Below are 25,249 nucleotides of genomic sequence, written 5' to 3' on the forward strand. Positions count from 1 at the left end.
GGGAGGAGGGAGAGCGGGGGGAAGAGGGAGGGGAGGGGAGGGAAGGTGCGGACCGGGAGGCGGGGACGCGGGGCCGGGCCGGGGGTCGGGGGTCGGGGTGGGCTCGGGCTCCGGCCCGGCCCGGGGCGCGGTCCCCCGCGGCGGCGCCGCCGCGCCGGGCTGATGGCTCCCGCCCGGGCTGATGGCTCCCGCCCGGGCTGATGGCTCCCGCCCGCGCACTAATTAAGACGAGGGCGGCGATTAGGGGTCTCCCGCCGCCGCTTAACGAGCTAATGAACCCGCGGGCGGCCCGCAGCCACACACAGGCCGGTGGAGGGAACACCTTTATTCACACAGACGGCCGCGGGCGGGCGGGCCCGGCGAGGCCCCTCCTGGCGGGAAGGAGCGGGGAGACGGGCTCGTCTGGCTCGGGGTTGGAGGCCTGAGCCCTCGGGTCCGCCCGGCGGCTGGACGGCCGGTGTCCCGGGCGCTCAGGGCCCGGCCTCCGCGCCGCTCCCCAGGCCGTTTCGGGGCCGCACTGCCTCCGGGAGGCCCGGATGGCCACCCTGCCTGGCCTGTTCCCAGGCTGCCAGGCCTGGCACCCCTCAGTCCCCAGGAACGTGGGCGAGGACGCCGGGCAGATCTCTCCGGGTCCGGTCCGGGCGCCCTGCCCAGCCGGGTGGAGGGCTGGCAGGGGCTGCCCCGCTTGGAGGAGTCCCGGGATGCGGAGGGGCTGGTGGGGGCTCAAATCTCAGCAGGTGTGAGTGGGGGGCCGAGACCTTTGTTCCTCCATTCGACCCCCACCCTGAACTCTCAGCAGCAACTCCAGGAGCTCCTGTCCCCCTGGGGGGAGGGGGGGCTCTGACCGCTGGGCTTCCATCCGTTGGCACTGGAGGGATGGAGGGATGGGAGGTGTGAGGTGAGGGGAGCAGGCCAGGAGAGGAGCCGGGCTGGCCAGAGGGGCATAGGGGGCACCTGTGACTGGGTGGGGGTGGGGGGCTAGAGCTGGAGAGGGGCGGGTGGGGCAGAAGGAGGGATAGGGTAAGAGACCAGGAAACTGGGCCAGGCCTCCTGGGGCGTGGGTGTCTCACCTGGTGACTGAGGATGGTGCTGTAGAGCTGTTCTCTGTCCTCCTGGGGCCGGGCTGGGGCTGGGGCTGGGGCTAGGTTTGGGGGATCCTCGGGGACCTGGAAGGTGGCTCTCTGCTCCTCCAGGCGGCGGGACTGGGCCTCGGCCACGAGGTCCAGAAGGAGCTCAGTCTGCAGGGAGAGCAGGGAGGCCGAGCGGGGTCCTAGGGCTGGGCGGGTAGGGGGAGGGCTCAGAGGTCGGCAGGTGGGGACTGGGACTGGGACCGGGACGGACAGTGAGGTGGTTAGGGACTGTGGTCGGAGGTAAGGAGGTACGGGGGAGTCCGGAGGATGTGGGAAAGGGCCGGTGGCGGAGTGGACCCTGGCAGTAGGATTAGGAGGGATGCAGGCACCAGGGTCAGTCAGGGAGCCCCCTGGCCGGGTGGGGTACCTGTGCGGCGAGTCCCTGGAGGAGGGGATGGAGGAGCCGATCGCCAAGGTCGAACGGTGGTCTTTACAGGGGGCCAGCCGTGCTCATCCTGACGGGGGCCCTGATGCCGAGAGAGCCGTTCGGTGGAGCAGGGGCGGGCCAGGCCAGCAGCCTGCTTCCTCTGTCTGTTCCACCCCGCTGCCCAAGCCCTTCCAAGCCCTGCGTCCAGGGTCACTAGGTCTCTGCCTCAGGTCCTCTCCCTCCCTCCCCCAGGGTCAGCCCCCACCCCCCACCCCACCGGGGCCTGCTCACCTTCTCACCATCCTCTTCTTCCTGGGGTCTCTCAGCCTCCATGCCCTGGAGGGGAGAAACCGATGGGGGAGGGGAGCTAGGATTTGGAGGAGGGCCGGAACCCTAGGTTCCTGAGGGGAGTGGGGGCTGGAAGGGGTGGGGGTGAGCCAGGGGCTGGATGTCTGGGTACTAAGCAGGAAGCTGGGTTCCTGGTCAGCCCCCCATGGGCCCCGCCCATCCCTGTCAACTTCCTCCAGTTCTGTTTTCCCACCCAAGCTGCTTGCTGAACCTCTTCCCCGGGGAGCAGCGGCCGGGACAAGCGCCTCCGGCAGTAATGGAGGCTTTCTAGGTGGGAGAGAACTCTGCTTCCCCCTCCAGAGCCTCAGTAGACCCCAGCCCCCACCGATGTGCGCCCTCCCCTCCTCCCCTCCAGCTCTGTCAACACAGGAACTAGCTGCACAGGAAGTGGTTTCACTCCTCAGAACCCTCACCCCCAGGTCTCTCCTCTCCCTAAGATGTCCCCGGACGTAGGATTCGGCGCTCCCCTGCTTCCCAGCTTCCAGCCTCATTGGGACCGGGACAGGCATGGTTCCTGTGGGAAGCAGGACTCAGAGCCCGGGATGTTAGGCCCTCAGACATATGCATATACACGTACACATACATACACATACACATACATACACATACACATACACATACCCCCAGCACGGGGTCCAGCACAGAGATCACCTCTGGGTGCTTGGTCTACTCATGGACAAGATGTGCACCAATGTGAGACACGGCCAGGGAAGGCTTTCCTCTGGTCATGAACGAGGGATAAAGGGAGAGAACCAACTCCTGGCTTGGTCATTGATCTGTCCACACTGATCACACAAGCTAGGACAGACAGACAGACAGACACCTGGAGCCTCGAAATGGAAACCTGTCCTAACGGGGTTTACAGCCGAGCGACTTCAAACCCGAAATGTGCTGCCACGTACTGCCTTGTCATCTCCCCCGAGGGAAACCTGTGCTGCTTCTAAGAGGAACGTGGACCTAACAGTTTTGGTAGACCTGCCGAAACCGGTTTGGCTCAGTGGATAGAGCGTTGGCCTGCGGACTGAAAGGTCCCAGGTTCGATTCCAGTCAAAAGCATGTACCTTGGTTGCAGGCACATCCCCAGTTGGGAGTATGCAAGAGGCAGCTGATTGATGATTCTCTCTCATCGATGTTTCTAACTATACCTCTCTCTTCCTCTCTGTAAAAAATCAATAAAATTTATTTTAAAAAAAAAACAAAACAGTTTTGGTAGACCTGAGTTGCTGTGAGGATAAGTGTGATAAAGCACTTGGTGCGGGAATGAGCAGTAAATGGCAGTTACTACAAGGCATGCTTGGGAGAGGTTGCAGGCTGGTCCCGGACCGCTACAATGTGATCATCACAATAAAGTCAGGGGTGTTGGCTCCCGGTGCACGTTTACGACTGTTCCGTAGCCTGCTAACTGTGCAACAGCACTGTCTTAAAAACAACAAACACAGCTTAACTTAAAAATACTTTATTGCCAAAAATGCTAACCATCATCTGAGCCTTCAGTGAGTCACAATCTTTTTTGTTGGTAGAGGGTCTTTGCTTCAATGTTAATGAGAACACATAGGCAAAGCACAACCAAGTGAAGCCCACACCAATGAGGTGTGCTTGGGATCCGCTTTCGAAACGCCCCAGGCCTCTGCTCTCAGCCCATCACCACCACGGGAGGGAGGGGTATCTACGCTGCCGAAGGGTGGTGTCCGTCTCCCTGAGCTCCTGGGAGTCTATGTGGCCAGAACTAGGAAGGTGGGCAACGGGTCTCATGTGTGGCTTCTCGTTTTCAGTGACACCCCACATCTCATTCTTGCTCTCACACTACGCTGAAAGTCTCCAAATATTGAATTTGGGCCCTGGCCAGTTTGACTTAGTGGAGTCAGCCTGCAGTCTGAAGGGTCCCAGGTTCCATTCTGGTCAAGGGCATATGCCTGGGTTGAGGGCTTGATCCCCAGTAGGGGGCATGCAGGAGGCAGCTGATCAATGATCCTCATCATTGATGTTTCTAACTTTTCCCTCGCCTCTCCCTTTTCTGAAATCAATAAAAATATTTTGAAGAGAATGCAGCCACTCCCATATTTTCTTCATTGCACTCCTCAAACCCTCCAAAAGAAGGCTTTATATTATACCAGCTTTACTATCTGATGACAGACTTGGGGTTCTTAGGGAAAGTAGTGGCACCTCATCCCTGCAGTGGTGAGAATGCAAGGAGTCATCAGCTGGAGTGTCCTTGATGCCCCCCACCCAGCACCTGCAATGCCTGGCACATGGCCGGTGCTTACCAAATATCTGTCAACTGTCTGTGGGCAGTGGGGGGTGACACAAACGTCCCTTCGGGAACCACATCCTGTTCAGGACGGACATCTTACATCTGCAGTTCTCGCTCGGTTCCAGTTCAGGGCACCTAGCCCACCCCACCCTCCTGCAACCCCTCACCCTCACTTCCTGGGCTCACTTCACCTCAGCACCTAAACCCTTTCCAGGGCTTCATCTCCCCGTGGGAGACGATGACGTTGTGAGTGGGCATACACTCATTCTGGGAGGGGCGCTGTATTCCCATCCCCTGCTTTTGGGGCTCGAGAACTTTAAAACTAAAGGTCTCCCAGGCGGGCATGTAACGGGTGCTCCCTTTTGGAATCCCGCCCTGCCATTAGCCTTCTATTTTTGAGGTTCGCTTAGTGCATTTGGGGGTATTACTGGGTGGACTGGGGAGCCCCAGGCTACGCTAGGAGACCCGCACTCCGGGGACGGAGTCAGGCAAGGAGGCGGGCTCCGAGTGCTGGGGGCGAGGCCGCAGGCTCCCAGGGACACCCAGTCACACGGCCCGCCGGCGGAGGTCGCGACCCCGGGCCTTCCCGGCACGGCGGCGGGGCAGGGCCTCGGCCCACGCGAGCCTGCGGGGAACGTGGGGTCGCGGCGGGGCGGGCCTCCTCCAGCTGCTTTCGCTAGGCTTCGGCACTGCGAGTGGGCCCCGCCCCCGGGCGCGGCCAAGTCCACGGACAAAGTGCGGGTTTGCAGGCCTGCTCCGCGCCCACGCGGGGCGGCCCCCACCGACAGCGTCCGGTGGCGCCGCACGGCCCCGCCCCGCCGGCCGCTTCCGGAGGCGGCGCGCGCACGCGCGAAGGCGCCCGCGGGGCCCGGCGGCGCCCGGGGGCGCGCGTGCGCGGGCCCCGCCCCCTGCAGCAGCGCCAGCAGGTCCCAGTGGTGGCGCTGCCGGGCCACGTCGGCGGGCGCCAGGCCCGCCTGGTCCCGCAGCGCTCGCGCCGCCCCCAGCCCCAGCAGCAGCCGGGCCACCTCCGCCGCGCCTTCGCGGGCCGCCAGGAACAGCGGCGTCTGCTCCTGCGGGGGAGGAAGCCGGAGGCGAGGTCAGGGAAGGCCGCACCGGGAACTGGCCCTTCGGGACTCCACCTGCCGGGCCGCCCTCCCGCCCCCGGCTTTGGGAGTTCCCGCTCTCCCCACCTCTCCGCGCCCCCTTTTTGTGTGGGGAGCCCTCTGCCCGGCCTAACCCTGCCATCCTGGGCGTCCTTATCGGCTCCGGCCTGGAGAAGGCAGCGGGCGGCCCGCGCGTTGTTGACAGCGGCGGCCCAGTGCAGAGCGGTTTTTCCTGGGGACCACGAGGGAGGCTGTCACCCTGGGGCCGCGGGGTTCCCGTTTCCCAGGCATCCCGGCCTTGGGGGGAGGGCTATTCTGGCCCGTCGAGTCTGGGTCCCGCTAAGGCGGAAGCGTTGCCCGGGTGACGGCGGCGGGCAGGAAGTGCTGCCCGGGTGACGTCACCGGCGCGCGGAAGGGACAATGGGGCATTGTTCTGGGGTCGGTGGGACCCGGAGGCACCGCCACCTTCCCACCGACACCCCCCCCCCATCCCAGCTGACTGTGGGCTGGGGCATGCGCGTTGAGGATGGGGGAGGACGCGTGCTCCATCCGGCCAACGCCCGCGGACTTCCAGCCTGGAGGCCGCCAGGGAACCCCAGCCTCCAGTTCCTCTGCTGCCTCCTCCCCACTGGTTTTCATTTTTACCTCACATCCCAACTGCTCAACTTCTCATAGCACAGCAACATCCCCAGCACAGCCTCCATACCCCATTTATCTCTGGCCCCCACATCTGCTTGGGCTGCAATCAGTTCTTCAACCAGGTCCTCCACTGCCAGCTTGGCGGCCAGCATCAGGGCCGTGGTGCCATCCACTGTCCTGGCATCCACCTCGGTCTGTCTGTTGCGGAGTAGGAGCTGGGGGGGGGGGGGGGGCGCGGCAGAGGGAGGGTATGCTCTGGGCTGCTGGCCCAGGCCATCACACCCATCTCCCGATCCATATTCAGCCATCTGTTCTCTTTCCCTTTCAGACCCAAGCCCACCTCACCTTACTCTTTGCCAAACCCTAGATGTTAGGCCGCGGAAGGAGGACTAGAGGGTGCTTTGGCCCAGCTTCACTTCCACGTTTGCTCCCTGTTCTCTGAGGGGCCCCACGCGCACTGACCTGGCAGACTTCCCGGGCATCGGCTGCCACAGCGGTGTGGAGCGGGGTGCGCCCCGCTCTGTCTGGCTGGTTGGGGTTGGCCCCAGACTCCAGGAGGCGGCGTGCAGCCGTGGGTCGGGAGAACCGGGCAGCCAGGTGCAGGGGCGTCTCCCCAGTGCCCACGGCTTGAGCCTGGGGCCAGGCCCCTCCGGCGAACACAGGCTCCCAGGGCTCCGAGCTTTCCAGGGAAGCCCTGTACGCCACCGCCCCGCAGCAGACTGCTGCCATCAGGGGTGTCACCCCCTCTGCGGGTGGGAGAAAAGGAATGGAAACAAGTCGATCAAAAGGACACAGGACCGGCCCGGAAGCCCAGGGAGAATCAGAGCCCTGAGGTGTCAGGAAGCCCAGCGCTGGCTCTTGATTTTGTGCGGCTTTGAGTCAAGTGACCTCTACTTTTCTCCGGGCCTCAGTTTCCTTCTGCTCAAGGAGCCAGCCGGCAGGCCTAACTCTAACCTTCTCGGGCAGTGGTCCTCAAACTTGAGTCTGGATTACACTCACCCAGAGGGCTTGTTCAAACAGATCCCCAATAGCTTGAGTATCTGAATCAGGAGCTCTGGAGCCCAAGAATCTGTATCTCCCCATTTCCCTGAGGGCCCTGATTCTGTCCCGGGCCACTCTGTGGAGGCAGTGATTCTAACATTTGTGGCTTCAGGGCTGATAGCAAAGGACTTTCTGATTCTAAGGGTCAGAGGGATTTCTCCTGGGCTGGGCTGGCTTGAGTACCATGGGTGTCCACGTCAGGGATGTCCATCTCAGCTTCCTGGGGAGGAGTCAGCAGGGCTGCCTGGGGGAGCTCTCGACAGTCACCACTCAGAGGCCAGAGCTGGCACTTGGAGGGGGAGGCCATGTCTTCAGCCTTGGGGTCAGAAAAGCCACCGGAAGGAAGCTTGGCTTGTCCCTTCCCCTCCCATCGCCCGGGGACCTGCCTGCCTCAGTGCTTTCGCCGGCCTACCTCCTCTCCTTCCTCGGGGCCTGAGCACATGGCCACCCCGTCCTCCTCAGCGTGGGCCTCTGGTGTCAGGGTCCTGGGAGAGGGAGGTGGGTGGAGCACCTTCAGGGTCCACAAGCCGTCTTCCCCCCACCCCTTCCTCCGTCCTCAACCTCCGCAGAGGCTTCTCTTGTTGCTTCTGATCATAAATGAATTCGCAGGCAGGAGCCCCCTCCCTGGGCCCAGACCCGCCGCATTCTCACTTGAGGCCGATGCTGTCCTCGCCCAGTGGGGGCCGGCGGCGGCGGGGAGCCGGCTGAGGCCGAGGCCTTCGCGCGAACCCGGGGGGCAGCCAGAGGGCCCCGTGCTCCCGGCGCCTCCGCCGGAGGAGCTGAAGGATGAGAAGAGCCCCAAGAGCCAGGAGAAGCACCCCGGCCACTGGCGAGCACAGCACAGGCCAGGGGAGCTGGTTGGCGGGGGGCGCTGGGGGGAGAGACAGGAGGAGGCCGTTCCAGGTGCGGCTGGAAGACCTGTGGGCCTCAGTTTCCTCCTCCGAAAAATGGGAATAACCTGGCACCCGCCTCCGTGGGGTTGTTGGGAGGATAAAAGGAGTTAGTTCTGTAAAGCGCTTAGAGCACAGCCGGGCTCGTGGTGTGTGCGACGGGAGTTCTTACTCTCGTGAGCTCTGCACTCGGACACAGGAGAGGTGATGCCCTGGCCTAGCGGAGAGGATGGAAGCCCGAGGGCGGCTAGGACAGTCCTCAGGAAGGTAAGGGAGGAGACTAGAGCGAAGGGGCCCTGGGGAGATCCCAGTTAGAGACAGAGGGTAACAGGGTAAGTCCCCCAAAGAGCTTTTGGGTCCCAGGCTCCTGTCTCATTGACCTCTCTGCGGCGTGGAAGCTGGCCGGGAAATGATGGGGTCACCTACCGGTGCCTGCACGGAGGTGGGCAGCCAGCAGGGGGCCCGGCAGCAGGGGCTCCAGGGCCTCCACTGCAGCCATGGCGGCCAGGAAGCGCAGCAGGAAGCCAGGGTCCCAGGGACAGCGGGAGGCAGGGCGGTCAGGGCCACAGCGGGACAAGTCCACGCCCATCACCACCACAAACCTGCGGGCGAGGCACCTCAGGGACCCGTGTCGGTCCCTGGCTCCCTGCCCTCACCCCTCGCCCAGCCTTACCCTGTGCTGAGGGCGTCGGTCTCCTTGCCCACAGGCTGTGTTTGAGGGGCTGCTGCTCCATGAGAGGGGTCTGGGATCCCTCCCAGCTCCTCTTCGGCCCGGGCCCCAGGATAGGGGTACACCATGTCCCTGCCGTCACTGTCCTTCCTCACCCAGAGCCCCACCCTCAGGGCCAGGGACAGTGCCCGGGCCAGGGCAAGCAGCTGCCGGTCCAGGGCCGGGGGGCTAAGCACCACCAGCAGGGCCAGCGAGGGCCCCCACTCCGAGCCCCCATCTCCGGGCCTGCAGTCGCCTCCATCCCAGCCGCACTCCGGGGCGTCGCAGCCTTTCTCACAGTGCCCGTTGTGGAAGTGGTCGCCGCAGAACTGCTCGTAGGCTGGGCTGGGGGCGAGCAGAGGGGCTCAGGACGCCCCCCCATCCCAGAGGGGAGTCCTGGCCTCCCGCAGCCTCCAGGGCACTGGCTGACGGGCAGCCTCAGAGAAGGGGCTTAGGCAGGCCCTGGGTGGTAGGCAGCCCAGACACCCAATGTTGACTGTCCTTGTGACCTAGGACAGTCCCTTCTCCCTGCCCCCAAGCTCCCCCGTCCCTGGAGGAGGGCCCGGGGCGCGGGAGTCTCCAGGCAGCAGCTGGGAGAGAGGCTGGGGCGGAGGTGGTGCTCCAGTGGCTTTCGCCGCCCTGCTAACCTGATGCTGCCCGCCCCTGGGTGGAGCCTGGCCTCCCACCCCCACGTGGCAGTGCTGACAGTGATGAGGATGGCAACCCCCTGGAGCGTGAGGCTGGGTGACACTATAACTGAGAGGCAACTGTGGCCCTTCACCCCAACTCACGTGCAGGCTGGAGGCGTCTCACAGTCATAGCCGTCAAACAGGCACTCTGCAGAGGCACACTGCGGGTGGCACTGCCCGTCGCGGAAGAGAAGCCAGCAGCGGGAGTGGGAGGGGCAGCCCTTCCAGGGGTCCAGGACCCCCAGCGAGCAGTCCCCTCCATCCCAGTTCCCTCCCGGGCCGCTGCAGCCAGCGTCACAGGCCCCGTCGCCCCCTCTGCCCTCACACCCCTCTGCTCGGGGGCTCTGGCACCTGGGCCCCGCGGAGCTGGGAGGGCAGGAGCATCGGAAGCCTGGGCCCCCTGGCGTGGAGGTCTCCGAGCAGCTGCCGTTGTGGAGGCAAGGAGACGGAGGGCCGCAGCCTGGGACGGCCGGGGTCAGGCAGTCGGGGCCCCCGTAGCCCTTGAGGCAGGCACAGTGGGGTGGGAAGCCAGGCTTGGGGGAGGGCAGACACAGCCCACCGTGGTGGCAGTGATGGGGGCCACAGGAGGGGGCTCTCTGGCTGCAGGTGGGCCCTTCGAAACCCTGCAGAGAGGAGGAGAGAGATTAAGGGACCTTGTGTATTTCTCCCCACTTCCTCTCAAGACGCTCCTGGATAAGATTACTCGGAGGGTCTTAGCATGTCCACCTGGAAGGGGCCTCAGAGACAAGTTGATCATTTTATAGATGTTTCAAACAAGTCCCATGCTTTTCACACAATGACAGCACATGGTGGTGATGGCGGAGGAACCACAGCTCTGCAGCCAGCTGCCTGGACTAGCATCGAAGTGTTAGTTAATAGAGACTAGAGTTAACAGAGAGGTGTTAACTGAACTCCTGTCCTAATCCTTGGGAATGGGGTTATACATGCCCTCTTCCTCTGGAGGGGGGCAGGACAGAGGAGGACATAAGTACCTGCAAGTTACTAACGTTGCCATTGGATTAGGTTCATGGTGCTATATTGTAAGAATAAAATATGTAGAAGGCCACGCACAAACCAATGAATGGTGTTAGTGTATCATGAACCAGTTTTGTGCATCGGGCCCATAGTTAAAAGAACTGAGCACTTACCCAAAGTCACCCAGCTTGATTTTATGCATTGGTGCTACCACCCGATCTGCCCCACCACCCCTCCTGCTGAGAGCCACTTCTGTGAGCAGGCGCGGCTTCCCCAGCCGTCCCACTGGTCCCACTGCAGAGCCCTCGGCGCTCACTCACCGGGGGGCAGCGGCAGGTGAAACCCGGGGGTGGACCTGCTGTGGCCTCACAAGACCCCCCGTGGGAGCAGGGCTGGCTCTGGCAGGGGTCTATCTCCTCTTCACACCGCTGGCCTGCGGGGGGGAGGGGGGGCAGGGGGGTGGGGGGGAGAGAGACACCAGACGTCACATGCTTTGGTCACTGCCTCCTTTCTCTCATTCCTGGGAGTCGGCCCAGCTGCACAGGCACAGGCCCTGGCCATATTCTCTGGGGACAAGGTGACTAGCTGCCTGTGGGAGGGGATTCTCTGGGTTTCCATGGCCAGCTCAGCTGTGCCCCGCCCGCCTCACCCGTGTGCCCGGGCAGACACTGGCAGAGGAAGGCGTTGGCCAGAGGGTGGCAGGCCGCGGTGCCGCTCGGGTGGCAGGGCTGGTCCAGACACTCGTCCACGTCCCCCTCGCAGCGCAGCCCCACGAAGCCCGGGGGGCAGGCGCAGCGGAAGCCTCCGGGGGCGGGCGTGCAGGTGCCCCGGTTGTGACAGGGCTGGGATCCACAGGCGTCGGGCTCCTCTGAGCAGTTCTGTCCTCCGTAGCCCGGAGCGCACTGCAGGCAAAGCGGGTCAGCCGGAACCAGCGGAACCGGGAGGCGAGCCCCCCAGGCTGCAGAGCTCGCAGCTCAGACAGACTGCCAGCCGCCTGCGGCTCCAGCCATACAGCCCTCTCCTTCTAACACACAACACACAGCACACAACACACAACACATTCTGGGAGGCACGGCGCACCCCTCCAGCCCAGGCGGCCTCTAGGACCGCGGGCGCCAACCTGGGGACCTCACGGCCCACGGCCCACGGCGGCGACCGCTGCTCCAGGACACGCTGCCACTGAAGGGCTCCGTTTGGGCAGCACCTCTCCAGCCACCGTCCCGGCTGGGCAGGCTTTAGCCCGCGGGCACCGCCTGCCCCCGGCCAGCCACCGCCTCAGGAGCAGGAACGCAGAGGGAACCGCACGGGCCCCCGCCTCTGGGCCCGCAGGCGGCCGAGGGCGGCAGCTGGCACACGGGACCTCCTAACTCCCTAAGCCTTTGTGTGGCTGTGGCGCGCTCTGCACAGGAATGGGGGCCAATCCTGGAAGACGGACTTGTGCCAGTCACACGGCCAGGCGGCAGCTGGGCAGTGCCAGGCCGCCATCCTGCTGGAGAGGGCATCGCCGCCCGGCCTTTGCCCTGTGCTGAGTTCTTGCAAGAGGAAGGCGGGCATCAGAACGGAACCAGGGAGGCTCGGGAAGGCGGAGAAAAGGCCAGCGGGCTGAGGAAGCAGGTGGGGCTGTTTGGAAACTCCGGGGGGAGTCCACGAAAGAGACAGTAAAGCCGAGAGCAGGTGCGCGAGGGTTACCGGTCAGCGGGCTGCTTGGGTGTGACACGCTCACTGTGCGATGCTGTGGAGGGTGTTAGGGGGCAGGGTGCCTTCGCCCCGGGCCCCGGTTCTGAACGGAGGGATGAGGCTGCTGAGGCTTGAACCTCAGCTTGGCTTCTAGCTCCGTGACCCCCCCCCCCCCCCCTCAGACCCAGCCTGAGGGCCATTCAGGACATGTTCCCGAGGAAGGCCGGAGCCGGGGGACATGAGGCCTGAGAGCCAGGGCGGGCCTCGCAGGGCCGTGCTTAAGAAGGCAGCCCCTGGAAGGTCTGATGGGGGAGAAGGTCAGGGTGGTGAGGAGGCAGCCCCTGGGGGGTCTGATGGGGGAGGTCAGGGCGGTGAGGAGGCAGCCCCTGGGGGGCCTGATGGGGAAGGTCGGGGTGGTGAGGAGGCAGCCCCTGGGGGGTCTGATGGGGGAGGTCAGGGCGGTGAGGAGGCAGCCCCTGGGGGTCTGAGCGGAGACGGGTCAGCCGCAGAGGAAGGGCGGGGCAGGGCGATGGGAGGCTGATGCAGGCGTCCATGTGGAAAGCAGCAAAGGCCGGGGCTGAGCCGGCGTTCGAAGGCGAAGGGACAGGACAGCGCTGAGAGACATTGAGGGTAAATGGCCGGGCGTGGTGGCTGGTGGGTGTGTGGGCGGGGAAATGGATGGGTCACCATGACGACGGCTCCCACGGCCCTGACCCCGCTCACCTGGCAGAGATACCCCGTGGGCTGGGCCACGCAGGTGGCCCCGTGCTGGCAGGGCCGGGACTGGCATGGGTTCACCCTGTCCTGGCACAGACTACCCTGGAATCCAGGGGGACAGCGGCAGAGATAGGAGGGGCCGCTGTCCACGCAGAGCCCTCCGTTCTGGCACAGGGAAGAGACGTCGGTGCCTGCGGAGAGACGAGCAGGGCCAATAGCGGAGGGGTGGGAGGGCCCCGGCCCAGGCACTGGCCGAGAGGCCGTGGGGCCGCCTTCCCGGGAGGGAGGCCTGAGGCCCAGTCCTGCCTGACAGGCTGAGCATCAGCCCCGGCTGTGCGCTCTGCTCGGGCTCCAGGGCGTGGTTCTGACCCTCCACGTGCTCACTGCCACCAACCACCGGCCCTCCTGAGGTCTTCTCCTATCAAGCTCATCTGCACGAAGGGCTATTTTTATTTTTTTAAAGATATTTTTATTGATTGCAGAGAGGGAGAGCTAGAGACATCAATGATGACAGAGAATCATCGATCAGCTGCCTCCTGCACGCCTCCTGGGGATCGAGCCCCCAACCCGGGCATGTGCCCTTGACAGGAATTGAACCCGGATCCTTCAGTCCACTGAGCCTAACGGGCCAGGGCCAGGGCTGTTCTTTCACAGGCGGCCTGGTGTGGCATCACGTGTGGGAAGTGTGAGTGTAGCTGGGTTAAGTGTGTCCGTCTGGAGGTGAGGACGGTGACACAGTGCTCCACGCTGGTCAGGCCCTGCGGTCGTGCTAAACTGGAGTCTTACTGACTGGCTGGTGTTTCCTGAGCTGCGCTGAGCGTGTGCTGGGCACTGGGCCCTGTGAGGGTGCCCTGGGCGCTGGTGTGTGTGAGTGTAGGCGAGGGTGTGTGAGTGTGTGTGAGAGTGGGTGAGTGTGTGTGAGGGTGGGTGAGTGTGGGTGAGGGTGCCTGTGAGGGTGGGTGAGGGGTGTGAGGGTGAGTGAGCGTGTGTGAGGGTGTGTGAGGGTGTGTGAGTGTGGGTGAGTGTGAGTGTGTGTGAGGGTGTGTGAGGGTGTGTGAGTGTGGGTGAGTGTGTGTGAGGGTATGTGAGTGTGTGTGAGGGTGTGTGAGGGTGGGTGAGTGTGTGTGAGGGTGTGTGAGTGTGTGTGAGTGTGGGTGAGTGTGTGTGAGGGTGTGTGAGGGTGTGTGAGTGTGGGTGAGTGTGTGTGAGGGTATGTGAGTGTGTGTGAGGGTGTGTGAGGGTGGGTGAGTGTGTGTGAGGGTGGGTGAGTGTGGGTGAGGGTGCCTGTGAGGGTGGGTGAGGGGTGTGAGGGTGAGTGAGCGTGTGTGAGGGTGTGTGAGGGTGGGAGAGTGTTGTGAGTGTGTGTGAGGGTGTGTGAGTGTGGGTGAGTGTGTGTGAGGGTGTGTGAGTGTGGGTTAGTGTGTGTGAGGGTGTGTGAGTGTGGGTGAGTGTGTGTGAGTGTGTGTGTGAGTGTGTGTGTGTGTGTGTGTGTGGGTGAGTGTGGGTGAGAGTGGGTGTGTGTGAGCATGTGTGAGTGTGTGTGAGGGTGTGTGAGGGTGGGTGAGTGTGTGTGAGGGTGGGTGAGTGTTGTGAGTGTGTGTGAGGGTGGGTGAGGTGTGTGAGGGTGAGTGAGCGTGTGTGAGGGTGTGTGAGGGTTGGTGAGTGTGTGTGAGGGTGTGTGAGGGTGTGTGAGTGTGGGTGAGTGTGTGTGAGTGTGTGTGAGTGTGTGTGAGGGTGTGTGAGTGTGGGTGAGTGTGTGTGAGGGTGTGAGTGTGGGTGAGGGTGTGTGTGTGTGTGGGTGAGTGTCTGTGAGGGTGTGTGAGGGTGGGTGAGTGTGTGAGGGTGGGTGAGTGTGTGTGAGGGTGTGTTAGTGTGTGTGAGTGTGTGTGTGTGTGAGTGTGTGTGAGTCTGTGTGAGGGTGTGTGAGGGTGTGTGAGAGTGAGAGAGTGTGTGTGAGGGTGTGTGAGGGTGTGTGAGGTGTGTGAGGGTGTGTGAGGGTGGGTGAGTGTGTGTGAGGGTGTGTGAGGGTGGGTGAGTGTGTGCGATTGTGTGTGTGTGTTTGTGTGTCTGTGTGAGGGTGCCCTGGGCGCAGGGTGTGTGTGAGGGTGTGTGAGTGTTTGTGAGTGTGTGTGAGGGTGTGTGAGGTGTGTGAGGGTGTGTGATGGTGGGTGAGTGTGTGTGAGGGTGTGTGAGGGTGAGTGTGTGTGAGTGTGTGTGTGTGTGTGAGTGTTTGTGAGGGGTGTGAGGGTGGGTGAGTGTGTGTGAGGGTGGGTGAGGGTGTGTGTGAGTTTGTGAGGGTGGGTGAGTGTGTGTGAGTGTGGGTGAGGGTGCCTGTGAGGGTGCCCTGGGGCTGGTGTGGAATCAGTCACCCTGGCTGGCCTGTGTTGCTTCGCCTCGGGGCCGAGTGCTCTGAGGTCCGGTGTGCGATGCCTCGGGACGGGACAAGGCGGGCACCTCTCTCCCGTCACCGCCCCCGCCGGCCCCCGGGTACCTTGGCTCAGGGCAGCCTGCTGGCAGGAGGACAGCGGGACTTCGCAGCGGCGCCCGGTCCATCCCGGGAGGCAGGGGCACTGGAAGGCGGGCCCCGCCTGCAGGCAGCGGGCATTGGGGGGGCAGGGCTTCTGGGCGCATACGTCCACCAGCGTCTGAGGGATTGGAGGGGGCGTGAGGCGGACAGAGCATCGGGTCCCCAGCCCAGAGACGCTTCCGCTCCTCGACACCCCTCAGCGCCCCGATCCTTTTCGGCCTGCACCCCAGAAGCCCCGCAGGCCCCCGCCAGGCCGACCCCAGCGCCCGGACTGCCGAGCCTCCTGTGGTGCCCCGCTGCCACCTGTCGTACTGAGACCCCTCCCAGCGCTCCCTGCCCCGCCCCTGGCCCCTGGCCCGCCCTCACCTGGCAGCTGCTCCCGGTGCAGAGGCAGCGGGCGCCCTGCGGCCCGTCTTGGCAGGTGGCCTTGTTTCTGCAGGGGCTGGACACGGGACGGCGCGGGAGGAGTCAGGCCCGGGACACGGGGAGATGGGAACCAGGGAGGGCCTCCCCCCAGAGGATGGGGGAGGAGGGAGGAGGCGGAGGAGGTGAGGAGAAGGGCCGTGGCCGCTCACCTGTCTGCGCAGCTGGCACGGACCCTGCCCTCACAGCGCGGGCCCTGGAAGCCGGGGGCGCAGAGGCAGGAGGGGGTGCCGGGCCTGTCCACGCAGGTGCCCCCGTGGAGGCACGGGGCTGGGGAGGGGAGGAGTGAGCCGGGGGCTGGCTTCTTGCCTGTCAGTCACCACAGCAGCCGCCCCGCCCGCCCGTGGAGCGCCCGCTCAGGCCCAGGCGTCTGCTCTGGCACAAGCACTCACCGGCGGCACAGAGGTCGCGGCTCTCGCAGCGGGGCCCGGTGTGGCCTGGGGGACAGGTGCAGAGGTGGCCCCCGGGGCGGGCGCTGCAGGAGCCACCGTTGAGGCAGGGGCCCGAGTGACAGGCGCTCACCTCCTCGGTGCAGGCGGGCCCTGGAGGGGGCAGAGCCCGAGGCCTGTCACAGGTCCCCGCCCGGCCTCCCTCACGGCAGCGGGTGTGTGGCTCAGGAGCCTCACCTGTGTAGCCCGCGGGGCACGTGCAGTTGTAGCCGGAGGGCTGGGGGTGGCAGGTGCCCCCGTGGGCACAGGGTGCGGAGACGCAGCCCCCCAGCTGGGCCTCACACTCCGGTCCCGTCCAGCCCTCGTCACACACGCACGCGGACCTGTCACAGACAGGGTTTTCTCCGCCCTCCCCGTGGACGTCCGGGCCTTCCGTGCTTGGCCCGAGGCTCCGCCCTTGCTCCAGGTCTTTGCCCTCAGCAGCCCCGTCCACGGCCGCCTCTGCCTCCTCTGCCCATGCCCCGGGGGCCATGGCCGCCCCTGCCCATGCCCCGGGGCAGCCCCCGTCCTCTGCTGCCTCTGCCCACAGCCCAGGGCAGCGCCACGCAGGGCAGGGCTCAGTAACCGCCTGTCTGGGGGACCGGCCCTGGGGTTCAGCACTCTCCTTTGGGCGCTCACTCCTAGGCCTTCGCTCCCTCCTGGGCCACACCCACCCCCAGCCCTGCCCCTGAGGCCCAGCTCTGCCCCCTGAGGCCCAGCCCTGCCCCCAGAGGCCCAGCTCTGCCCCCTGAGGCCCAGCTCTGCCCCCTGAGGCCCAGCCCTGCCCCCTGAGGCCCAGCCCTGCCCCCTGAGGCGGCACCTCATGACTCTGCCATCTGCTTGTGGTCCCCGGGGGCCCCTCAGACCCGCCTGCTTCTTCTCCCGGGAGGGGGGGGGGCGGTACCTGTGGCAGTGCCCGTGCCGGCAGGTGCAGTTGCCCTCCGCGGGGGCACAGCCCGGGCGGCCGTCGGGGCAGAGGCAGCGGGCCTGGTCCTCCTGGCGCTGGCACCTCTGCTCGGGCCGGCACAGGCCGGGGGCACACAGGGGGACTTCACAGAGAGGGCCTGGGCGGGAGATGGGGAGACGGGGTCCTCCACGGCCTCGAGGGGCCAGAGGCCGCGTGTGCGTGAACGCTCCTGCCCTCAGTCCGAGGGGCCTGGGGCCCGGGCCCCGCTTCCCGCCTCCGCCGTCAGTCCCCTGTGCTCCGAGGGCGCCCTCCCCTCCCGCCCCCGTGGCCGGGGTCTGACACCGCCTGCTCCTCTGGAAGGCGCCCAGGAGCCCTCCGGGCGCCAGGAGAGGCTGTGGCCTTTCCGCCCAGACTTCAGGCCTGGGCGGGAGGCAGCGCTCACAGCGGGTCTGCCCCCTAAGTGCCTGCTGCCAGAGAACCAGTGGCTTCCCCTTTCCTGCCCAGCCCCGCGCTCAGGGCCGGGGTAACAGCACCGGGTGTGCGGCCGCTCCCCCTGAACAGGGCTCCCGCCCTCCGCACCCAGCACGCCCAGCACGCCCAGCGCGCCCAGCGCGCCCAGCGCGCCCAGCACGCCCAGCACGCCCAGCGCGCCCAGCGCGCCCAGCACGCCCAGCACGCCCAGCACGCCCAGAGCTCCAGGGGGGAGGAGGAAAGGGTCCCCACCCCCGCCTTGCCAGTGGCTCGCTGACCTGTGAAGCCCGAGGGGCAGAGGCAGGAGAAGGCCCCCGGGAGGTCAAGGCAGCTGGCGCCCGGGGGGCATGGGCCGCTCAGACACTCGTCCACCTCCGCCTGGCAGCGCGGGCCTGCGAAGCCTGGGCACAGCACGCTGCTCAGGGCTGTGAGCGCCCACTGGCCCCTCCCCCTCCCCCTCCCCCTCCGTCCCCCCTCCCCACCCCTCCCCCTCGGAGTCTGAGCCCGCTCACCCGGGAGGCATTCGCAGTGGAAGGCCCCAGGCCGGTCCTGGCACTGCCCGCCGTTGGCACAGGGAGAGCTGCCACACTCGTCGAGGTCCTCCTCGCACCGGGAGCCCGTGAACCCTGCGGGGGCGGGGGGCACCTCTGTTCGTCACACGCACTGGGAGCCTCCACAGGTGTGGCCGAGCCCGCGGCTTGGTGGGCCGGAGGAGTGACGCCAGGGACAGGAGCGCCGCGGGCGGGCGGGCGGGCGAGGGCATGGCTGTGTCTGTGAGGGAGGCTCCGCCGGGGCTTCCGGTGTTACCGAGCTTCACGGGTCCCTCACGCTTCGTACAAATAAGGCCAGGGGATCGAGGTGCTAATGCTAGACTCATCCTATCACAAATCCCAGTCCGGCCCTGCCCCGGCCCGAGGGGCGAGCCTGGAGGGTCGGGGACACGCCGGGCAGGTGCGCGGGCGGGCGGGGTGAGCGGGGTGCCCGCAGAGGGTTAACAGTGGAACCGACCCCGCTGCCTGGAAGGGGGACAGGAAGTGCCTGCGAGCAGAGCTGGGGTGTGCAGTAAGCCAGCGCCATGCAGAGGACCGAGGTCCGAGCCGCCAGGAGCCCTCGCTGTCCCCGCGGCGACATGGCCCTGACTGTGCAGGGGCACAGGGCTCGGGGTCTGGGGAGGAGGCTGGGGGCGATAGGGCAGCACAGAGAGGAGGTGGGGGGACATGACAGAAGAGCTTGGGGAGCACAGCAGAGGCCTGGAGCCTGAACGGTGCAAGCTCAGAGGCTTGAGGCGAAAACGGTGGAAGTGGCACTCACCTGGGGCAGGTGCAGGGGGGCGAGAGGGGTGGGCAGGCAGGTGCGGGGGGTGAGGGGTGGGCAGGCAGGTGCAGGGGTGAGGGGGTGGGCAGGCAGGTGCGGGGGGCGAGGGGGGTGGGCAGGCAGGTGCAGGGGGTGAGGGGTGGGCAGGCAGGTGTGGAGGAGTGAAGGGTGGGCAGGCAGGTGTGGAGGGGTGAGAGGATGGAAGGGCGGGTGCAGGGGGTTGAGGGGGTGGGCAGGCAGGTGCAGGGGGTGAGGGGATGGAAGGGCGGGTGCAGGGGGTGAGGGGTGGAAGGGCGGGTGGAGGGGTGAGGGGATGGAAGGGCGGGTGCAGGGGGTGAGGGGTGGAAGGGCGGGTGGAGGGGTGAGGGGTGGAAGGGCGGGTGCAGGGGGTTAGGGGATGGAAGGGCGGGTGGAGGGGTGAGGGGTGGAAGGGCGGGTGGAGGGGTGAGGGGTGGAAGGGCGGGTGGAGGGGTGAGGGGTGGAAGGGCGGGTGCAGGGGGTGAGGGGGTGGAAGGGCGGGTGCAGGGGGTGAGGGGTGGAAGGGCGGGTGCAGGGGGTGAGGGGATGGAAGGGCGGGTGGAGGGTTGAGGGGTGGAAGGGCGGGTGGAGGGGTTAGGGGTGGAAGGGCGGGTGCAGGGGGTGAGGGGGTGGGCAGGCAGGTGCAGGGGGTGAGGGGTGGAAGGGCGGGTGGAGGGTTGAGGGGTGGAAGGGCGGGTGCAGGGGGAGAGGGGTGGGCAGGCAGGTGCGGGGGGTGAGGGGTGGAAGGGCGGGTGAAGGGGTGAGGGGATGGAAGCGGGGTGGAGGGGTGAGGGGTGGAAGGGCGGGTGCAGGGGGTGAGGGGTGGAAGGGCGGGTGCAGGGGGAGAGGGGTGGGCAGGCAGGTGCGGGGAGGCGAGGGGGACTCACCGGGCGGGCAGGTGCAGTGGAAGCCGTTGAGCAGGTCCTGGCAGCCGGCCTGGTGCAGGCAGGGAGCAGAGGCGCACTCGTCCGTCTCCAGCTCACAGAGCCGCCCTTCTAAGCCTGCGGAGGGAGCTCGCTGAGGGCTGCGGCCCGGGAGGCCGGTTCGAGAACAGCCTGCCCTGCCTCAGGCTGCCCTCCCGGGGCGCCGTGGCACGTGGCTGCAGGGATGAACTCGGGGCCCTGCTCCCGGGAGAGAGCCCAGGACGGCACCTCCGGCTGTGGGGGCTGCGAGCACCGGCCTTGGGGCCCCCCCTGGCCGGACGGCGGCTGAGGAGCCCAGAGGCCCGAGGACAGGAGACAGGGCAATGCTGCGAGGAGCCCCGTTTGTTCTCCCTGGCGCTGGCGGCTCTGCGCCGGAGGCCGGCGTCCCGGCGGGCCTCTGGGGCACCGGGAGCTCCTCGGTCCCCGGTCCTGTTCCTCGCAGGCCCCGCCCCGAGGCTGGGCCAGCCCCGGACCACCTGCCTCCCCCGCCGCCCGGGAGCCCGCTTCATCACCCCTCACGCCCTCAGCCTGTCCCTCGGACCCTGGGCGTGGTCTCAGCGCGCTTACAAAGCGGGCACAGCAGGCCTGACTGGTGGGGCTGTTGTAAAGCTTAGCCGGCGTGTAGCCCGCTCAGAAGCCTCTGCGCAGGGGGCGCTATTCTCGTTCAGTTTCTTCCCGCTCCGGCACGCGCATGGTCTCCGGAGGCTGGCGGAGCTGGTGCAGCCTGGCGGCACCCCCTCCTGCGGCACCAGATTCAGGCACCAGGCCCCTCGAGGGCGTTCCGGCCTCGCGCCCCGAAGCGCCTCTGTGCCGGGAGCTGCTGGGCCGGCATGCCGTCAGGAACTGCTGTTCCACCCCCGACAGGGAGCCGGGGAGCGCATGCCCCTGCCCGGAGCCCGGCGGGCACAGCCTTTGCCATCGGCCCGAGTGTCACCTGGGCTGGGGATGGGCGGGGTTCTTGGGGAGGAGGGCTGACCCCCGGGCCTGAGGCTCTCCATGCTCTCGGGGCGAGTGGGCCTGCGGGTTCGGGACCGGCCCGTCTTCCAGCCCCGGCCCCGGCCCCGGCCCGTACCTGGGGGGCAGAGGCAGTGGAAGCTGGCCAGCAGGTCCAGGCAGGTGCTGCCGGGGCGGCAGGGCTGGGACAGGCACTCGTTGTGGTCGGCCTCGCAGCGGGAGCCGGTGTAGCCAGGCGGGCAGAGGCAGTGGAAGGAGCCGGGGGTGTTGAGGCAGGAGCCGCCGTGCTCACAGGGCCCCAGGCCTTGCTGGGCTGGGAGGAGAGAAGAGCCGGTCCCCAGGGTCCCCGGGGACGGTGGGCGGGCAGCGGCTTGGGGCCGGCCGTGTGGCGGAGGAGACGGTGTCAGGAAAGGGCAGCCTTAGGAGAGAGGGTACTGGGGCGGGCGGCGGGGCGCGGGGAGCAGACACGTGGGGGAGAGATGCCAGCCCGCCCAGGTGCAGGGACAGCTGTCTGTGCTTTGAACTCAGAAAGCGATAGCCTGTGGCCAGCGCGGAGGCCGTCGGGGCTCAGAGAGGACCGGTGGGCGCCTCACCCATCTGGCACTCGTCCAGGTCCTGGTGGCAGGTGGGGCCCGTGTAGCCGGGTTGGCACAGGCAGAGCGTGGCGCCCGTCAGGGGGTTGGTGCTGCACCGGGCTTCCCCGTGGCAGGGCTGGCTCAGGCACCGGTCCTCCAGGTGGCACAGGAGGCCTGCGGGCGGCGGGCGGGGGCTTCAGCGGCCCGGGGCTTCCCTGGCGCCCCCCGCCCGGCCCCCCGCCCGCACCTGTGCGGCCCGGCGGGCAGAGGCAGGAGAAGGCGCCCACGCGGTCGATGCAGGTGGCCCCGGGGGCGCAGGTGGCGGCGGCGCAGTCGTCCAGGTTGTCCTCGCAGCGGGCGCCGCCCCAGCCGCTGCCGCACACGCAGTGGAAGCCGCCGGCCGCGTTCCGGCAGGTGCCGCCGTGGGCGCAGCGGGGGCCGCGCCCGGGCTCACACTCGTCCACGTCCTCCGAGCAGTCGGGGCCTGCGGGGGCAGAGGGGGGTGGGCTGGGCGGCCTGGGGGCCTGGGGAGGGGCGGGGCCTATGGCAGGGGCGGGGCTGGCGGCCGTGGGGAGGCGGGGCTGGCCGCTGGCCCTTGCGCGGGAGCTGGGCGCAGGGACGCACCTGTCCAGGCCTCGGGGCAGAGGCAGGTGTAGGCGCCCAGTCCGTCCTGGCACGTGCCGCCGTTCCGGCACGGGTGCCCGGCGCAGTCGTCCGGGTCCACCTCGCAGCGCGGGCCTGTGAGACCTGACAGGGCCCGGGGTCAGCGAGGGGCCGGCCTCCCCCGGGGTGCGGACGCCCCGCAGCGAGCACTCACCTGGGGGGCAGAGGCAGAGGTGGGCGCTGGCGCCCTCGCCGGGAACCGGCTGGCAGGTGCCCCCGTTGGCACAGCCCGCGGGGGGGCAGGGCCCGGCCCGGAGCGCGCAGCGGGGGCCGGGGCGGCCCGCGGGGCAGGCGCAGTGGAAGGAGCCCAGCGTGTTGCGGCAGGCGGTGCCCGCGGGGCAGGGCCCCGGGTCGCGGAAGCACTCGTTGACGTCGCGCTCGCAGGCGTGGCCCTCGAAGCCCGGGGGGCAGCGGCACTGGATCTGGGGGTAGGTGGTCAGGCACTCCCCTCCGTTCATGCAGGGGTTGGCCGAGCAGAAGTCCCGAAGCTGGCACCGCTCGCCTGCGGCCGAGGGCAGAGGGCAGAGGGCAGAGGGCCATCAGCTCCCAGGGCCTGGGGACAGCTCCCCCGCCTCCCATCCCCCCGTCCCCCCTCGCCCTGCCTGGCTGGCTTGTGTCTTGGAGGGTTTATCGGTAGGAGGGTATTTCTAAGCTAAAAGTAGGACTCGGGTTGGCGTGCTGCAGATGGGCCCTGCCTGGAGGGAGGGGACACAGCCCCCCGGGGTGAGGTGGTGGGAGGTGGGCAGCGCCCTGCCTGCCCCCAGGAGACCTAGCCCCGCTGGCCCCTCTCGTGGGGCTGGCCGGCCGCCTGGTCTCTGCGTGGGTGGATCTTCGCAGCGACAAAGACTCCCGGCACAGCAGCGCCACCGGCAAGGGCACCCTGCCTGGGTGCAGTGCCAGGCGGCTGGGCGAGGGCCTCCTGAGCAGCGGGGGCTCTCGGCACCCCACGTGTCCCTGCGGGCCAGTCTTGTCAGTGGAGAGCTGGCCTGGACCCGGGGAGGGGCTGCCCCGAACCCCGACTCCGCACCTGGCAAGTGGCCAGTGCCCCTCCTTGTCCCGCGTGCTGGTCCCTGACGCCCAGTCAGAATGACCTGCCTCTTACATCCCCATGCCCCGGGCCACCAGGCCCACCAACGCTCCGGGATGGGCTCGGCGTTGGAAGACACTCCGGGTCATTGCTGTGCCACCCGAGCTGCCCGGCCTCCCGTTCCAGGTCTCTTTCTGCCTCCTGGCCGTGGTCGCCAGGCCCAGCCCCTCCACCGACCTGGTCCTGCGGGTCCTTCCTCTCCGAGGCCCAAGCTCTGTCCTCCCACTCACCGTTTCCCCAGCGTGGCACCCCCTTCCCACCCCGTCCTGCTGTCTTGCCCCAGGGGTGCCCCCTCCTCCTGGGGGGACACCCATTCCTCTCCCTGGTCAGACCCTTCCCACCCCTCCTCACCAGCCACCTCCCCGCACCGAAGTCCGCCTGGCGACCCGCACCCGGCAGGCAGAGGCCGCTCAGGTGCGGGACACAGAGCCTGCTGCAGGCGGTGAGGGGCGTGGAGCGGGCTCCGCTGCAGCCGAGGAGACTGGCGCAGCTACGCACCCACGGCTTTGGAACAGGTCACACTGGGCAGCAGCACGCTGTGTGGCGAGTGCCAATCGCGGTGACCGTGTCACAAGGACCGGCTGCTGGCTCTCACTCCGGCCCGGCCCCGCCCCCGCCCCTCCGCCGCTCACCTGTCCACCCCGGCAAGCAGGAGCAGCGCGGGAGTCCCGAGGCCTGGACGTGGCAGCGGCCCATTTGGGAGCAGAAGGAAGAACAGGGGTCCTTGAGCTGGGCCTGGCACCTCTCGCCAGTGAAGCCCGAGGGGCAGGTGCAGAGGAAGCTGGGGGCTAAGGAAGAGCCCGGGGGGACAGGAAGCAGGGCTTGGCAGCTGCCCCCGTTCCGGCAGAGCTGGGCGTTCTGGCAGGGATCGGGAAACCGGCACGTCTCACCCAGGAAGCCAGGAGCACACCTGGGGAGGGGGGCTCACATCACTGGCTGAGGCTGGCCTTCTGCCCCTCCCCCTCCCCTTCTCTCCCTCCCCCTCCCGGGCTCCTCACCGACAGGCGCCTTGGCCCTGAGGCAGGCGCAGGCAGGTGCCCCCGTTGGCACAGGGTTCGGCGAGGGTCCCGCAGGGCAGGCCTGGGATGGAGAGGAGGATGAGTATCCTACCCCGTCCCCATCCCCACGTGGTGCCGCCCCCCCCCCCCCAGCCTCTCACTACCCCCCCCCCCCCCCTTCCTGTTTTCCTCTGACTCCCAAGTGCAGCCTCCATCCGTCCCGGTCCCTCGGAAGCAAGACAACAGGGATCAGGAGGGGGTTGAGGGGACTCCTGGGAGGTGAATGGCTGAGACAGAGAAGGGATTTCCTCCCGGAAGGGCCCAGCATTGAGCCATGGGGGGTGGAGGGGGGGCGGGGGGGCCTGAACCAGAAAGGGACTTGATGGACCTTCAACCTTTCCACGTCTCCATCTCCTCACATCTCTTTCTCTACCGGGTGGTCAGTCTGTTCCTCTTCCCCCCAATCGAGTCCCCTGTCCCCAAGCTCCAGGTCACTGCGCTCTCCCTGGGGTGGGCACCTGTCACCCAACCCCGGGGCCCAGCCTTGGTCTGCCCAGGGCAGGCAGCAGGGGGGGCAGCAGGGCGGGCAGCAGGGCCCCCCCGCCGGCTGCCCCTTCCAGCGCGAGGCTCTGCTCCATCCAGCGCCGCCCCAACCCTCCAAAGGGGGCCCCTTCCCCCGGGCCCCGCACCCGGTCCTCCGCACCCGTCCTCACCGCACCCCGTCCTCACCTCCGGCCCCCACAGCCCCGGAGCCCAGCAGCCAGAGAAGCAGCAGCGCAGGGGGCCGCATCCCCGCCGGCAGCCAGCCCTCCGCCCTCCGCCCTCCGAGGAGCCACAGCCCCTTCCTCCGCCGTCTTGGCCGCCGCGGGCCTCGCCGCTGAGCTGTTTCCTGAGTCGCACAATGTCCTGGACACCCAAGTGATGGGGGAGGGAGGAGGGACATTGAGGGGATGAGGGAGGGGCCTTCCATCCCTGAGAACCCTGCCCCCCCAGGACAGAGTGGCCGGAGAGCCGGAGAGGGCAGGTGATGGGGGGAGAAGGGCTGGTGGGGCCAGGGGACATCCCTGCCCTTCCGCTGGGGCGGCCTGTCCTCCCGGAGTGGCAGAGAGCTGTGAGGGCAGGTGATGGGGGGGGGGGAGTGGGGGATGCAGGGGGCGCCTGAGGGGAGCAGGGGGTGAGGGAGGTGCTTGCTTCTGGGGCAGATGCTTCTCAGAGAACCTGCAACTTGGCCTCACGAGCCCACTGCCGGCCTCCTCCGCCCTCGCTAGCGCTTCTCTCTTTGGGGAAGGAGGGGGTGCGGGCTGTGTCTGGGGGGCCTTGGCCTTCCCTGGGGGAGGAGGGGAGGGGAGTATAAAACCGCCACCGGTTATGCAGTCTGGATCATTCTCAGCAAACCCTGCATTGGGGTCTTTCCCCTCCCCCCAT

The 25,249-nt window shown here is 67.3% G+C and overlaps 1 protein-coding gene and 1 long non-coding RNA gene across 7 annotated transcripts in view; both read right to left on the reverse strand.

Moving 5' to 3' along the window:
- LOC311626233 overlaps positions 1–25,249 on the reverse strand; it is a 1,185,289-nt gene that overhangs the window by 673,432 nt on the left and 486,608 nt on the right. The gene's annotated exons all lie outside the window — the stretch shown is intronic.
- Positions 311–24,675, reverse strand: LOC311626114 (G-protein-signaling modulator 3-like). Of its 6 annotated transcripts, XM_084890999.1 has the most exons (33): positions 24,554–24,675; positions 23,825–23,906; positions 23,459–23,736; positions 21,894–22,241; positions 21,701–21,823; positions 21,324–21,560; positions 21,095–21,250; positions 20,620–20,814; positions 19,512–19,625; positions 17,805–17,918; positions 17,571–17,693; positions 16,819–16,978; positions 16,113–16,258; positions 15,879–16,028; positions 15,639–15,756; positions 15,430–15,505; positions 15,028–15,181; positions 12,543–12,727; positions 10,792–11,044; positions 10,463–10,575; positions 9,270–9,790; positions 8,443–8,823; positions 8,196–8,371; positions 7,531–7,750; positions 7,292–7,364; positions 7,063–7,195; positions 6,301–6,584; positions 5,906–6,053; positions 5,334–5,431; positions 1,789–1,833; positions 1,498–1,597; positions 1,071–1,276; positions 311–868 (listed from the first exon to the last, which is right to left on the reverse strand). In XM_084890999.1, exons 1-33 carry the CDS (start codon positions 24,612–24,614, stop codon positions 731–733), a joined length of 5,709 nt encoding a protein of 1,902 aa, XP_084747125.1. In that variant the 5' UTR covers positions 24,615–24,675; the 3' UTR covers positions 311–730. The 6 variants fall into 6 exon arrangements, with proteins under 6 accessions (XP_084747125.1, XP_084747129.1, XP_084747128.1 ...); XM_084890998.1 differs by lacking the exons at positions 311–868; positions 1,071–1,276; positions 1,498–1,597; positions 1,789–1,833 and adding an exon at positions 3,175–5,166; XM_084891000.1 differs by lacking the exons at positions 311–868; positions 1,071–1,276; positions 1,498–1,597; positions 1,789–1,833 and adding an exon at positions 3,175–5,166 and having other exon boundaries at positions 5,287–5,431.

This window comes from Pipistrellus hanaki, assembly GCF_964339955.1.
Source record: "Pipistrellus hanaki genome assembly, chromosome: 7".
NCBI lineage: Eukaryota > Metazoa > Chordata > Mammalia > Chiroptera > Vespertilionidae > Pipistrellus > Pipistrellus hanaki.

Coding starts and splice junctions, on each gene's coding strand:
- LOC311626114 (XM_084890998.1), bottom strand. CDS start 24,614: ATGCGGCCCCCTGCGCTGCTGCTTCTCTGGCTGCTGGGCTCCGGGGCT. Junction 21,824..21,893: donor CCTCTGCCTCTGCCCCCCAG/GTGAGTGCTCGC, acceptor GGGCCCTGTCAG/GTCTCACAGGCCCGCGCTGC. Junction 17,919..19,511: donor CCACTGCACCTGCCCGCCCG/GTGAGTCCCCCT, acceptor CCGCCCCCGCAG/GGTTCACGGGCTCCCGGTGC.